General features: G+C 42.0%; 2 protein-coding genes across 2 annotated transcripts in view; one reads left to right on the forward strand and one right to left on the reverse strand.

Annotated features, from left to right (window-relative positions):
• The window catches only part of LOC121937117 (HAUS augmin-like complex subunit 8), a 149,296-nt gene that overhangs the window by 66,288 nt on the left and 66,855 nt on the right, over positions 1–16,153 (forward strand). The window lies entirely within an intron of this gene.
• Positions 3,557–16,153, reverse strand: part of LOC121937118 (calcium/calmodulin-dependent protein kinase type IV-like) — a 49,086-nt gene continuing 36,489 nt past the window's right edge. Inside the window, 3 exon segments of the mRNA XM_042480035.1 lie at positions 3,557–5,385; positions 7,101–7,253; positions 13,411–13,537. Of these exon segments, the coding sequence (XP_042335969.1) occupies positions 5,116–5,385; positions 7,101–7,253; positions 13,411–13,537 (550 nt within the window). The 3' untranslated portion in view covers positions 3,557–5,115.

A 16,153-nucleotide genomic window follows, 5' to 3' on the forward strand; every position in this document is an offset into this window, starting at 1 on the left:
GGCACCCGGACAAAATGATGGCAAATAACGGTACAGAACAATAAATGATATTATGACTATTTTGAGCTGCTGAAGAAGGCAGAATCTGATAAGGAAATGAGAGCTTTTAATAAGGATTCCCTTAGAAAGAATGTCTTTCCATAACAAGTATACTATTCCCCCATGTTATTTTCCTTCAATCCCAAAGAAATCATAGAATCAGAGTTGGAAGAGGCCACAACAAGAAGAAAACACCCAGCACTGAGAATTAATATGCAATAATTTGAGATAGTTTATTAACAGATGTGTATTCTCATATGTTTGTATAATAAAAAGGTCACAATAATGTTGAATTGCTAAACTGTTATTAAATTCCAGTCTGAAACACACATATCTAGAGACTCACGCCTGTTCCTTCCTGAATATCTGCCTCAAAGACATCGCCAGAATTACTTCCAGTGGGGTAATGCACGGCTAGACTACGTTTTTAAGAACCAAGAGGTCAAGAAGAAACATTTATCACTATGTGTTTTTATGTACAGGTTAGTGCGATTTCTTTCTCCTCCATCAATGTGTGATCTTTCCCTCTATTTCTGATGTTCAGGTGTGAATGCCGATGCTCCTGCAGCCAAAGATCACCACATTCATAGGACAGAAAGGTATATCAAGAGCCTGGAGGTTTCCAGAAACGCAGATACAAAAAGCAGGTTATCAAAGTTTGCAGAAGTAGGAAAGAAAGCAGCTTTAAAAATCCTTGAGGGGTGGGGTCCTCTAAATAAACTCACCCAGGGCCATATACGCTCACATGCTTTCAAACGTTTCAGTTTAAAAACCCTGGACATGTGTGCCAAGCAGCATCGGAGTCTACATGGCAAGAGCTGTGAATGTGGAAGAAGCCACAAGCAAGGAGAGGCTGCAGCAGTTTGCTTTTGCCTGAGGTGACTGGGAAGGGCAAGGTTTTATTTCCTTCTCTCTGCTGCTGAATTGAATGCAAATGCCTTTTGCATTCTGTTTTAGATTAGTTTTATCCAAAGCTGCAAACCACTTTTGCATTCTGAACTCAAGTCTGCAGCAATGGAAGCAAGCTGAGGACGAAAGAGGAAAGTGGGAAGGGGAAGAAGAAACCAGAAGATTGTAAATTAAGCTTTAAAAATGAGGATTAATTGGGACTGTCCTCGCCTATTATACTTTGCTTCAAGAGTTTTGACCATCCCCAGGTGCAGAAAACAAGTAGCACCCCTCTTACATCACTAAGGAAAGGTGCATAAGCATATACACAAAGCATATTTACAGTGGAATCCTATACACATCTACCTAGGAGTAAGGTAAGGTGAACACAAGTAAATATGTATTAGCTTGCGTGTTAGGCTGTTATTCAAGGGATATCTTCCTGGAAGTGACCAAACACAGTGAAAACTCATAGTTGAGTAAGAACACATAGGATTGCACAGTGAAAAACACCCCCCCGTATACATCTACTCCTAAAAATCAGGAAACAAACCTAGTGCGAATACACTTCTCATCCTCAAGTCAACTTCGTCACGTATATCTCATGCAACTTTGACAGGTTTTTCTTGTTTTTAAAAAATTGCATTTCTCTAAATATTTTTTTGCATTGGTTAATGTGAAAAAACATCATCCTATTCACAAGCCCTTTGATATTATGGTCTCAATAGGATACAAACGTTACCAAAAAGGTACCTCCTTTAATAACTTTTGGTTGAACTTGTAATGAGATTTAAGTATCCCGTGAGTAGATCTTACTCACTGATCCTAACTCATCCGTGGTGTGCTTGGTGCTCTTCTGTTTTACCTTCGTGACAATCTTGTGGGGTAGGCTAGAAGACCAAGCTAGGTCTTGGCCCCAGGTCCTGCAGTGAACATTGTGGAGTTGTGTAGAGTCCCAGTCACAATTTAGGACTAGCCTCTGCACCAAATGGATTCTCTTGCATTGGTAGCAGTCCACTGGTCTCTCAGGTCTAGTTTTAGTCCACAGTTTTGCCAGTTTCCTTCGGTGCGCCTCCTCAGTCTTAAAATTGTCTTGACATCCCATTCCACAACATTTCCTTCCCTTCTTGACTTCTCTTTCCATAAAATGGTTAACAATATAATGTGGCGTGCCTGACAACATATCTTTTTGGTCTAACAACATAGTTGAATATCAATGTCGCGGGGAGGGGAGGGGAGGAGAATCCATACATAGGCCTGTTACAGACTGCCAAAATAAAGCTGATTGGGGTCTCTTTGGAGGCATGCTATTTAAATGATGCCTGGGTCCTAAGAGTCCGGAGGTTGTGCCAAAGCCACACTCCATTCCTAAGCACTGGAGTGCAGCTTTGGTGCAGCTTCCGGATTCTTAGGGTGCATGCATCATTTAAACAGCATACCTCCAAAGAGACCCAAAGCAGCTTTATTTTGGCAGTCTATAACAGGCCTATATTTTTTATTTAAGCCTTGAAAGGATCTCTCCAAAGTGCTGGATCTATTTTGTGGCTGGCGTTCAGCACTTTCGATAGATCCATTTATGTCTGAAATAAAACTGCAACCATGCCTCCACACCAGTGACATGGAAACCACTAAACCAATGGCACACATGGCTTACCGCATCTTAATTACAAATGAACTTAAATGTCAAGGCAAGGAGGCAATCATTTTCACACAACACAACAGCTGGCTGTACAAAATTTGTCAGAGCCAACAAATTGGCTACGCTATTCTGGTTTTGCAAAGTAAGCTCTTTTCCATGATTCTATACAATCTACAAAAAGTGTTGTAGGGATTTCCATACATAGTTCAACAATATTGGCGTGAAGGATTTACATAGATTTTCATTATGCTGTTCTGGAGTCCCTCTTAGTTTTAAACAGTTTTCTCTTTGTCTTATTTTGAGCGCATTGCTTTTGCATCCTGTTCACCTTGTTGCTCTTTGGTCAAGACTTCTAGTTCCTCTTTTAATTGTTTTGTTGTATTTTCTAAGGTTTATATCTTATCATTGATTTGTCCTACTTCATTGTCATCTTTTCCCAATTTTGTCTAATTTCTCCAAATTCATTTTCAAATCTTGTTTCATCTCTGCTTTTAAATCTTTGACGTTCTGTTTCACTTCTTGACGCAGCGTCTTCATTTTGATCGGATAATTTTATTGTCTGTTCCAATGAAGGCCTTCTTTGAATTTGTACTGTAGTCTGAGCGGCTTCTCTTCTTCTACCTGAGACCACGGTTCTGTTTAATATTTAATAGGCGTAGTATTTATCCGTAGTTCATATTATTTGTTCAATTTATTTTCCGTAGAATTCTATTCAATTTCTCTATGATGATTCCTTGCTTTTTAATTACAAGATTTAATACAACCAGCCAGTGTCACTAAGGAATTGAGTACTGACATTGGCCTGTTACAGACTGCCAAAATAGAGCTGCTTTGGGTCTCTTTGGAGGTATGCTATTTAAATGATGCATGCATCCTAAGAATCCGGAAGCTGCACCAAAAGCTGCACTCTGGTGCTTAGGAATGGAGTCTGGCTTTGGCACGACCTCCGGACTCTTAGGACCCATGCATCATTTAAATAGCATCCCTCCAAAGAGACCTGAAGCAGCTTTATTTCGGCAGTCTGTAACAGGCCTTTGTTTCAGGTTTACTTTACTTTTTGTGGACTACATCTCCCATGGTCATGTGTATTGTGAACAGCTGCGAAAAAAGTGACTTTTTTGGGACTGCAACACCTCTGTGCTGCAGAAAGATCCATGGATCCACCAGACAGGTATGGAACAGACTTAGCAGACTTGGCAGGAGGCAAGCACAGTTTGTACAGACACCACAAGAAAGCTCTTTTCAGAGCAGATAGGTCCCTGTACTGAAGGGAACAGAACGATTATTGGGTAGCATGCCAAGTTGAGAGATGCAATGAATCACCAGCCCTTGGAGGGAGAATAAGCATGGCCTGAACAGGGAATCACTCAGAGAAGCAGTAGGCAACCCCTTCTTCGTCTCTTTTTTGCAGGGAAAGTGTTGGAACTCCCAGCAGCCTTTTGTTATTTAATTCATTTATTCCTTCTGGGTTGTTTGTGTCTGAAAATAGTTTGAATATGATTAATTTAGTAAAATAGCACCTTACACCTAGGGAAATACGAGTATCAAAGTTAAGGCTACGTTAAGTTGGGAACACATAGTTCTGCAGAAGATTACTGCTTTATTCCCTGGTGTTTCCAGTTAAAAGGAGGAGGGAGAAAAAGGGATGGAAGAAGACTCTTCTCTGCCCAAGATCCTGAAGGTCTGCTGTCAGTCAACCCTGGATGTAATGGGCCACTAGTCCGATCTAGTATGATACAGCTTCCTATTTAAATCAGCCCTTTAATTGGAATCATGAGAACTAGGATCTTGCTGGATCTTTCATGGAAGTATTTTACAAACAGAGAAGGTCTCAGGTTCATTTTCTAGCATTTCCAGGTTTTTAAAAATAAAAAGATGGGAAGATGTTGGGAAATGGACCTTCTCTGCTTGAAATCTTGGGGAATCCCTGCCAGTCTGAGCAGACAGTATTGAGCTAGGTGGACTCATTATATAAGAGCAGAGCTTAGTAAATTATTTGGACTACAACGCCCAGAGGAGACAGCATGGTGTAGTGGTGTGATTGTTGGACTGGACATTGGGAGCATTTGTTGCAAATCTCCATCTAGTCATGGAAAATGGACTGAGTGATCTTGGATAAGCCATGCTCACACACAATGTGAGATGAACACGATGGACAACCTGTTCTAAGTACTGTAAATCCCATCATGAGATGGGCTGAATTTTAAAAATATGTTGCTTGAAAATTGATTGTGAAGTGTTTAGAGAATGAGCTGGGTTAAATTTTGGAGGTGGGTTGAATTTTGAAAATATGTAGCTGGAAACGAGATGCCAAAATGTTTGGGGGAAATCTGCAGAATGGGACAGAAGTCTGATGAAAAGGAATTTTTGTATGGAAAGCTAGAAACAACTGTCAGAAGTCTTCTTCATGTTCAGAAGCTTTCAGTAGCGGTTTCTCCTCTGTCTGAATGCTCTCTCAACCTGGCAGGTAATCCTCAACATCATCTTCATGATGGGGAGACTTCACCCCATGAACTGTGGCCTAGATCAAGCGCCTGAGTCTGGAAGGGTTAACTGTTGCAGCTGGAGCCATTGACCACAACTTGACAATCACTTTGGAAACCATCTTCTTTCTCCACCATAGCTGGAGGAGTTGATGTCACGCCATCCGCATTTTGCATGCTGGACCCGGAGAGTTCCCCCTGGTAAAGGGGAGCGCTTTCTGCACCCAGAGGGAGGCCTGGTTCTTTAGCAGCGTCCTGGTGGCGGCCGTTTTTTGAGCCATCATGGTGGCCATGGTTGCCCAGGCGCCCAGAGGCAACCACAGCTTTCATGGCGGCCTGTGAAAGACATGAGAAGACATGGTTCGTTAGAATCGTAGGATCACAGAGTTGGAGAAGACCCCAAGGGCCAATCCAGTCCAACCCCATTCTGATAGGCATGAAGACACAATCATTGGTTGACCGGCCAAACCCAAAGGGTGCTCAACAATGGCTCTTTTTCATCTTGGGGAGAAGTGACCAGTGGGGTCCCACAGGGGTCTGTCCTGGGCCCAGTGCTATTCAACATCTTTATCAATGACTTGGATGACAGAATTGGGAGCATACTTATCAAATTTGCAGATGACACCAAATTAGGAGCAATAGCTAATACTCCAGAGGATCAAAATTCAAAATGACCTGAATAGACTTGATAGCTGGGCCAAAGCTAACAAAATGAAATTCAACATGGAGAAATGTAAGGTACTGCACTTAGGATGGAAAAACAAAATGCACAGATATAGGATGGGGGACATCTGGCTGAATTAAACTACGTGTGAAAGGGATCTAGGAGTCCAAGTAGACCATAAGTTGAACATGAGTCAACAGTGCGATGCAACAGCTAAAAAGGCCAATGCAATTTTAGGTTGCATCAATAAAAGTATAGTGTCTAGATCAAGGGAAATAATAGTGCCACTATGTTCTGCTTTGGTAAGGCCCCACCTGGAATACTGTGTCCAGTTCTGAGTAAAACAATTCAAAAAGGACATTGAGAAACTGGAGCCATGTGTCCAAAGGAGGGCAACTAAAATGGTGAAGGGCCTGGAAACTATGCCCTATAAGGAAAGACTTAGGGAGCTGGGTATGTTTAGACTGGAGAAGAGAAAGTTAAGAGGTGACATGAGAGCCCTATTTAAATATTTGAAGGAATGTCATATTGAGGAGGGAGCAGGCTTGTTTTCTGCTGCTCCAGAGACTAGAACATGGAACAATAGATGCAAGCTCCAGGAAAAGAGATTCCAGCTCAACATTAGGAAGAACTTCCTGACAGTAAGAGTAGTTTGACAATGGAACACACTCCTTCCTCAGAGATTATAGTGGAGTCTCCTTCCTTGGATGTCTTTAAGCAGAGGCTGGATGCCATCTGTCAGGGATGCTTTGATTGAGAATTCCTGCATGGCAGAATGGGGTTGGACTGGATGGCCCTTGGGGCTCCTTCCATCTCTATGATTCTAAAGCAGTCCACCACTCTCTTCCATTGTCAAACAGCTCTTACCATTCAAATATTTTTAGTCTTTTAGAAGTATCGTTATTGCTCTTAATTAGCTTTAATATATGCAACCTTTGAGTTCCTCAGGTACAAATCTGGAAAGAAATATTTTAATAAATAAAATCAGTAATAATAACAGTGATTAGTCCCTAGTAGCACAGACTCAATGAATCAGTTGCTGATGGTAAGGCAATACATAGCAAAACCCCATCAATTGAATGGATCACCTCTGACTGAAATGAACCATAGAGACATTATTAGCTAGCCATTACTTTTTTCCTCCAATTTTAAAAAAATTAAACTTGCCAGCAAACAAAGAAATAAAATATACATGTCTAGCTTAGGAATGGTGGCAAGTAGTGCCTGTGTGAACTGGAGAGGTGAATCCACTTAGGGATATAGTCCAAATTTTAAAGGTTCTAGCCAAGGTGCTGGACCTATTGGGGCAGAGATCAGCACTTTTGATATTCCCTTTAAAATTTGTTCTTCCCTTACCTCTGCCCACCCTAAGCCCATTTCTGTCTACCTTCAGCTTCCTCCTGGCGTTAAACTCCTGCAGTTTCTTCTGGGTGCTATCCATGTGAGCGAACTTAGCCGCTTTGCCTGTGACCCATGGGTGCTCCAGCGCCTGCTGCACCGTGAGCCTTTTCTGGGGATCCAAGACGATCAGCTTCTGCACCTGCAAAGAAAAGCAAGAGAACAACGTCATTGTGAGTGAGCCGCCTTGGTTCATGCACATGGATTGATGCTCAGCTGAAGAGGACAGATCCAAATTGAAATGTTTACTGTGCTCAGGAGCAGAGCATTATAGTGCTGAAATATATTGAAGACAAGGGTCGCCCGGATGACGGATATTAGGTCAGATCAAATCCTCTGCTATGGAATGTAAAAACCCCGAAATGGCTCCTGATTCAAGTTGTTACCCCAAATAAGAGGCTATAATGCAAGGACAGTTGGAGATAGTAAAAAAGAAAACGTAGAGATAACAGTTTGATCCACAAGGGATAGAGAAATGTACATTTGGCATCCAAAGAGTGCAAAGGGGTGTATATGTTTAACTTCATTCATGAATCATTCATTTTGATTTGATATTTGATATTTGATGTTTTTAATTTGTTGCCTGCTTATTTTTATCTAATTCTATCTTGTATTATTATCTATTGTTTTATATGTATTTTGTAGAATGTACGCCACCGGCAGGTTTCATTTTTTATCGATTTTATCGTTTGTACATACAGCGCTGTGTAAATCTATAAATAAAAAAGTAGAAGGCGAGTTTTGGGGCCAAAATTATGTCCTGTGGATAAGCCGAGGGTAAAATTTAGGATCTAAAGGATGTAGCAAAGTAAAACAATGTCAAAGAGCTCACAAAATTCCAGCACACATCACTCTGGGTGCTTAGTTTTAAGACTGGATGGATGAGAGAATACAGAGGATAAATGCTTCCAGGACAGATGATACTCTTGCTTTTCACCAGGGAATGGTTTCTTCTTTTAAATAAGAGTTAAGATACTCTGCGTACATTGATCCATGGATAAGTCGACTCAGGTTTTTTGGGTCAGTTTTTTGACCTAAATTTCTAGACTTTTACATGAGTATATACAGTAAATCATATCATCATCATCATCATCATCATCATCATCATCATCATCATCATCATCATCATCATCATCATCATCATCATCTTATGTATAACCAATGGATAAAATTTGTAGTTTTCTTTGTTCAAAGTACTATAAAACACTGGGTCACTTGTAAATCAGGGCTCCAAAATTTGAAAGTTTTTCCTCTGGAGATGGCTGCGGATAAATAAACTACAGTCTGCCCTTCTCTTATGTGGGGGATCCGTTCCAGACCCCCCCCCCCCCACGTAAGAGATAAAACGTGGATGCTCAAGGCCCATTCAAATGAATGGGGCTTGTGCCTGTGGCAGCGCAGCAGCAACACAGGAGTGTGCCCCATTCATGTGAATGGGATGCGCCACCCCTTGCGCCCCACACACTCCTACATCAAACATCCCTAAACCCTGTCGATGAAATTAGAGTATATTTATTTTATAAACTTTATTTATATGCTACCATTCTCCCCATTTAGATTCCACTGAGTCAGCAAAGATATTCAGGGACTCAATTAAGAGTTGCAAACATTGGTTGCCAAACTTTGGTCCTCCAGATGTTTTGGACTTCAGGTCCCAGTATAGCTCTATTATGGTAAAATAGGGGTTTGCTTGAAAGCTGACAGGACTGCACTTTGCAGTGCTTATTGTAACAGTCCCTGAGGTAAAAGTTGGTGGTATAAAAGGGAACTGAAATAAGATAATATTGTGAGTGGAATAATATACTGTATTTACTGAAAGGAGATAGATGGTGACACTCTCTCCTTAATGTGGAAAAGGAATACTGTCAGGCTGTAATAATAAATAAGGTGATTTCTGAGGTAAAAAATAGAGGTACGGTAAGAAATCACCAAAGCTATAAGGTGATCCTGAGGTAAAAGTCTGAGGTAAAGTAGGGAATCACTTCTCTAATAAAGAAATCACTTGAAATATAGGAAAAGCAGTGACTTGGATCTCAAAATAAAGTATTTCCTGAGGTAAAAGTTTTGGATAAACGTAGGGAAATACTGTTAATATGCCTCCCAAGAAAGTAAAACTTAGTCTGGAGAGGCCAATACAAGAGGAAGGTGTAAGTGAAGAAAATAATGGGTAGTTTAGACACCACCATGAAACCACAAGATAGTGGGGAAGTATGGAAAATAAAGAAAGAGAAGGAGCTTGACTTGAAGAGAACTACAGCATAAGAGAGAATTAACAGAAAAAGAATGACTGGAAAGAATTACTGGGAAAGGAATATGAGAGAAAGTTAACAAAAATAGGAGGAAAGAAAAGGCACATGAAATGGAGATGTATAACAAAAAAAACTGAAGAGAATGGATGTGACGGTAATTTTAACGCCTAAAATTACCAACATCAATGTTTTCCCTGGCCCTAACAGAAATGGATTTCCTAAAGAGAACAGTCGAAGACAGTGGCAAAATCAGCTCGAGTAATGGATGATTTTGTGAAAAGGAGAGGCAAAGGAAACATTTCCCCTTAGAATCAGAGCCTTAGAAGCATAGATGCTGAGGTTTTGAGCTGGGAGTTTGGCTAGCTTCCCAAGGGCAACACAGGACACAGCTATGGACCATATGAGGGTTTGCAAGAACTACATGTCTCCCTCAAAACATGAAATGCATAGAAGCATAGAATCCAAGGGCAACACAGGACACAGCCCACTGGACCACTGGCCACATGTGGCCCACTAAGAGCCATGAGCCACATACAGGGCTTCAAGCCATTGGCCACACACTGCCCATCAAAGCTATGGACCATATGAGGGTCAGCAAGAACTACATCTCTCTCCCAAAACAAGAAATGCATAGAAGCATAGAATCCAAGGGCAACACAGGACACAGCTCACTGGACCACTGGCCACATGTGGCCCACTAAGAGCCATGAGCCACATACAGGGCTTCAAGCCATTGGCCACACACTGCCCATCAAGCTATGGACCATATGAGGGTCAGCAAGAACTACATCTCTCTCCCAAAACAAGAAATGCATAGAAGCATAGAATCCTAGGGTTGGAAGAGACCCCAAGGATCATGCCATACAGGAATACACAATCAAAGCACCCTCAACAGATAGCCATCCAGGCTCTGTTTATAGCACAACATAAAACCACATGAGCCTTTGACCCATGGGCCCCTGTGGATACCCAAATGGAGCCCTGTTGGCTAAGTGTGGCCCCAACCCACAACATATCAAGCCATGGGACACATGTGGCTTCTGATCTATTTTTGCTTTTGCTCCCATAACATCTGGACTCTCAGAGAGAATCCCACATGTGGTTGGACTGAATGGCTCTTGTATTCTCTTCCAACTCTATGATTCTAAGTCTGAGGCAAATATGAAAAGAATATAAAGACCATCAACAGAGAACTCTGCTTGAAGACTTTGGGATCACTGTCCCTCAAAAATGGAACATGAGCCATAAGTGGGATGCTGCATCAAATAATGTGAACACTATTCCAGCTGACATTAATAGAAGCAGTTTCCAAGTCAAGAGAACTAACAGTCCTGCTATATTCTGCACTGGTCATGGCTCCTCCGGAGTCCTGCATTCGATTCTGGACACCTCATTTTAAAAGAAGGATATAGACAAATTATAGCTGGTTCAGAGAAGAGCAATAAGAGATATGGAGAACAAAACATTAAGAAATGTTGAAAGAGCTGGGCATCTTCATTTTAGCAAGGAGAAGACTGAGGCATGACAAGAGTGCATTCTTTAAACATTTATTGAAATAGTGAAATATTTCAAAGGCCATCACAGAGAAAGAGGGGGCAGGCCTGTTCTCTGCTGCCCCAGAAGGTAGGAGCAGATCGAATGGTTTTAGACTTGTCCGTCCAAATTCGCTAGGGTTAGGGGCACAAGACCCCCATGAATATGGAAAAACCGCAAATAACAAAAACACCATGTTTTTATCTGAGAGGATGCCTCTCTAGGAACCTCTAGGTCCTCCAGCACAACTCTGTGGTCAACATCTGCCAGACATTGACCACAGAATTGCACTGGAGGAGCTACAAATGCCTAGTAGAGTGTCTTCTCTAGGAATCCCTAGGTCCTCCAGCGCAACTCTGTGGTCAACGTCCTACAGACACTAACCACAGAACTGCGCTGGAGGAGCTACAGAGGCCTAATGGAGTGTCCTCTCTAGGAATCTCTAGGTCTTTCGGTGCAACTTTTAGTTTAAAGTTGACCATAGAGTTGCACTGGAGGACCTAGATCTTCCTAGAGGGAATGTATTAATCAAATCCGTGAATAATCAAATCTGCACACATCAAAGCCGCAAATATGGAGGGATGGCAGATTTCAACTGACTGTGAGATGGAGCATCTTGATGGCAAGAGCGGCTGGGCAATGGAGCTAATGAACTAGAGAGATGCTGGGGTCTCTTTCACTGGATGTCTTCCGAAAGAGGATTGGGAACTACTTGCTCTAGCTGCGGTTCCTGCATTGAGTATGAGGCTGGACTCAATGGCTTATATTCCTTCTCATGCTATGACATGATTCCATGTTCTTATAGCTGTTATGATGGGAGATGGGTCATCATGCGTGTGCAGTTCAGTCTCCTTTGTTTGCTTTTGTATTTGGAGTCCATCTTGCCAGGGACTGCAATCTGGAATGCTGTCTCTAGCATAGACTTGGGAGAATCAGTTGCCTAAAGTAGTGGAGTCTCCTTCTTTGGAGGTATTTGATGATGATGATGATGATGATGATGATAATAATAATAATATATCCCACCCCTCTACAAAATGCATTAAAATTATTAAATTAAAATTATACATTCCCCAAACCATCCATTCCCACCCCCTCTTAAAACACAATTAAACAATATTAGAATTAAAACATACTTAAAAGTAATTGTTATAAATGACAAAGAACGGTGGCCATAGCGAGGTCGGATCCAAGCTGGAACCCCTATTTTGGTGGCTGAGGATGTACTCAGGAAAGGCCTGCCGGAAGAAATCCGTCTTAACAGCTTTCTTAAAGCTGTTTAGCGTAGTAAGTAATATGATGGATCTCATCCGGTGGGCCGTTCCATAATCTGGGAGCAATAGCCGAAAAGGTCCTCTGAGTGGTCATAGGCAAACTCGTTTTTAAAGGCTGTAAGATTCCTCCCGTAGGACCTGAGTTCATGGGGCGGATTATATGGGTGGAGGCAAGATAGTTGGACCCAAGACATTTTTAAAGGGAGGCTGGATGGCCATCAGTCACAGGGAGGGCTTGGATAGTGTATTTCTGCATGGCAGGGGGTTGAACTTGGTGGCCTTTGAATCACAGAATCATAGAATCGTAGAGTTGGAAGAGACATCCAGTCCAACCTCATTCTGCCATGCAGGAAGTCTCAATTAAAGCATCCCCAACAGATGACCATCAAGCCTCTGTTTAAAGACCTCCAAGGAGGGAGAAGAGGAAGGAATGTGTTCCTCTGTTGAACAGCCCTCACCATCAGGAAGTTCTGCCTAATATTGAGCTGGAATCTCTTTTCGTGTAGCTTGCATCCATTGCTCCATGTTCTATTCTCTGGAGCTGCAGAAAACAAACTTGCTCCCTCCTCAATATGACATCCCTTCAAGTATTTAAACAGGGCTATCATATCACCTCTTAACCTTCTTTTCTCCAGACTAAACATCCCCAGCTTCCTAAATTGTTCCTCATAGGGCTTCATGGTTTCCAGACCTTTCACCATTTCAGTTGTCCTCTTTTGGACACATGGCTCCAGTTTCTCAATGTCCTTTTTGAATTGTGGTGCCCAGAACTGGACACAGTATTCCAGGTGGGGCCTGACCAGAGCAGAATAGAGTGGCATTATTACTTCTCTTGATCTAGACACTATACTTCTATTGATGAAGCCAAAAATCACATTGGCCTTTTTAGCTGCCGCATCGCACTGTTGACTCATGTTCAACTTGTGGTCTACTTGGACTCCTAGACCCCTTTCACACGTAGAAGTCTCCTTAAGCCAGGTGTCCCCCATACTATATCCGTGCATTTCTTCCAACTCTATCAGTCTATGATTCTAAGGACTCAGTTCTACCATTTGCCATGGAGTTACACTGGAGCCCATTAACTACAGGGCTGTGATGCTTTCCTCTGCTATGTGGACCTCTTGGTGCATCTGAAAGTCATCTTCTATCCGTGTCGAATGTCCATTTTCATTTTCTGGGAAAAGCCTGGAATTCCAGCCAGTTCTAGCTCCAAACAGTTCTGTATTCAGCCCTGGCTGTAACTCACCAGATCCTTGGCGTTGAGAGACACCTCATCCCACCACGGAGAGACAAACTCGTAGTCACAATTGAGGATCCTGCTGTACATGTACTGGTCCCCTCTTGGGTCAAAGAAAGGCTCAAAGCCACATAGCCTGGGGAGAATAAAAGCAATGCTTTTTTAAAATCCCCAACAGGAGCAATAGCGCTTCATGTGAACAAAACACTCCCATGTGTCTGAAATACTTGAAAAATCTCTGCATCAGACTAAAGAAAGGTATATTGCTCATTCTCTCTCCCATTGTGCAGAGATACCTCTTCTCAGATGAATCATAGAACCTTGGGCTGCACTCGCACTACAGGAATAAACTGGTTTTATACCACTTTAACTGCCATGTCCAGAATTCCATAGCATGGAGCCATGGAAGTTAAAGTGGTACCAAACTGGATTATTTTTGCAGTCCTCATGCCAGGGGTTGTTCCCATGTTTTGTTAAGGAAGTAATGCCTATTGCCACATCTGCTCTGCAGAAATAATGCACTTCGGCACTGCTTTAACTGTCATGGCTCAGCGCTATAGGATCCTGGGATTTGTAGTTTGCTAGGGCAACAGAGCTCTCTGACAGAGATGATGATGATATATTAATACTACTAATAATTATATATATTTCTTTTCTGTCTTCTTTTCTTTTCCTGTCTTCTCTGACAGAGAAGGCAAAATAGCTCACAAAACCTGCAGTCTACAATATGTTTCCAAAGCCATCGTTCTTCTCTGACCCTGCGACACAGATTAAACCCACACGGAAACAGATTCACACACCATCTGCCACTTCGCTGCCCTCCTTATGGATGTCTGTTCAGCCAGAAGAGAAAAAAAGCCTATCCACAATAAAATCTGCTCCAGAAATATTTACCAAAAAGCCTTGGGGCTCCATTAGTTTAGACATGAATGGAGATAGGGAGGAGAAGATGGAATCTGCCCAATCATAAATACAAACCAATGGTCATGACTGCCATCTGTGTCGTTTAGGTTCATTTTTATACAGAAAAAACAGGGAGGAAAAAGGAAGTTAGAGCTTGCTTTGAAATCCCTGTCACAAGCCAACAGCAGTACAGTGGTCCTTTGGTATCCGCTGGGGTTTGGTTCCAGGAACCCCTGTGGATACCAAAATCTATGGATGCTCAAGTCCTATTATATGCAATGGCATAGCAAAATGGTGTAGTGTACCTTATTTAAAATGGCAACATCAAGGTTTGCTTTTTGGAATTTATATACTTTATTTATTATAAAGAGCTGCTCAGCAATCCTGCCTTTGCACTTTTTTCCTTGACCTTTCTTTGCAATTGTTCCAAGTCCATGTTGTTTTCTGCTAGTAGTATGGTGTCATCTGCATAGCTTAAATTGTTGACATTTCTTCCTCCTATCTTTACTCCTCCTTCTTCTATTTAAACTTGATCTTCTTATGATAGTTCATGCATACAAGTAGAACAAGTAGAGTGATATAATGCAGCCTTGCCTGACCCCTTTGCCAATTGGGAACCATTCTGTTTCTCCATATTCTGTTCTGACAGTCTTGTCCTAGGTACAGATTTCTCATCAGGGCTATCAAATGTATTGGGATGCCCATGTTTTTGAGAGTGTTCTATAGCTTTTTGTGATCTGTGCAGTTAAAAGGTTTGCTATAGTTTATAAAGCACATGCTGATTTGCTTTTGGGATTCCTTGGTATGCTCCATTAGCCATTGTATATTTGCTATATGGTCCCTAGTGCATCTTCCTTTCCTGACCCCAACTTGGACCTCTGGGATTTCTCTCTTCATATATGAATGGAGTCTAGTTGCAGAATTTTAAACATAATTTTCCTTGTGTGGAAGATTAATGCTATGGTCCTATAGTTGCTACAGTCTTTTGTGTCTCCTTTTTTGTGGTCGGAGATGAATACTGAACATTCCAGTCTGTTGGCAACCGTTATATGTATTTGTACTGAAGGCAAAATAGTGCACAATGCAGGTATTTCAACATGCAAATACCTGTGCCAAGAAACAGATATCCACTGCGGGGGAGAAGGAATAGGCAACACACACACACTTTCTTCCTCTGTAGCCGCATGAACTATAGATGTATAGTTATATATAACTATAGAAGGAAGAAAATGTAGATGGAAAGGACAGGAAAGGCAGAGAAAAGAAAACAGAAAGGAAGGCAGACAGAAAAAACAGAAAAAAGAAAAGAAAGAGACAGGAAGGAAAAGAAGAAGACAGACAGAAATGAATGGGAAAAAGGAAGGAAAGAAAGGGAGGAAGGACAGAAAGGAAAGCCATCATGGTGCAGTGGTTTGAATGGTGGACTAGGACTCAGGGAGACCTGAGTTCAAATCCCCCTTCATCCATGGAAGCACACTGGGTGACACTTGGAAAGCTGCACTCTCCCAGCCTCAGAGGAAGGCAATAGTAAACCTTCTCTGACAAGACCCTAGGATAGGGCCATTACAAGTCAGAGTTGGCTGGAAGGCTCATAACACAGTCAGTCCTCGGTGTCCGTGGAGTTGCGATCTGAGGATCCAAGCATCAGTGGACGGCTAGCTCGAGTTGTCCCCAATGGCAGCGCATGCACATGGCCACACTGCCATTAGGGACAGCCCCCGTTGTCCTGTGCCAGTGCTATCCAGTGAGCAACAATGGTTCTGTCCTCCCCTTGTTGGGGAAAAAAGGCAGAAACAAGGAGCCCTACACTGACTTAAATTTTAAAAGGATGCTGATAGTGAATCTAGTA

The sequence above is a fragment of the Sceloporus undulatus genome, chromosome 7, assembly GCF_019175285.1.
Source record: "Sceloporus undulatus isolate JIND9_A2432 ecotype Alabama chromosome 7, SceUnd_v1.1, whole genome shotgun sequence".
Lineage (NCBI taxonomy): Eukaryota > Metazoa > Chordata > Lepidosauria > Squamata > Phrynosomatidae > Sceloporus > Sceloporus undulatus.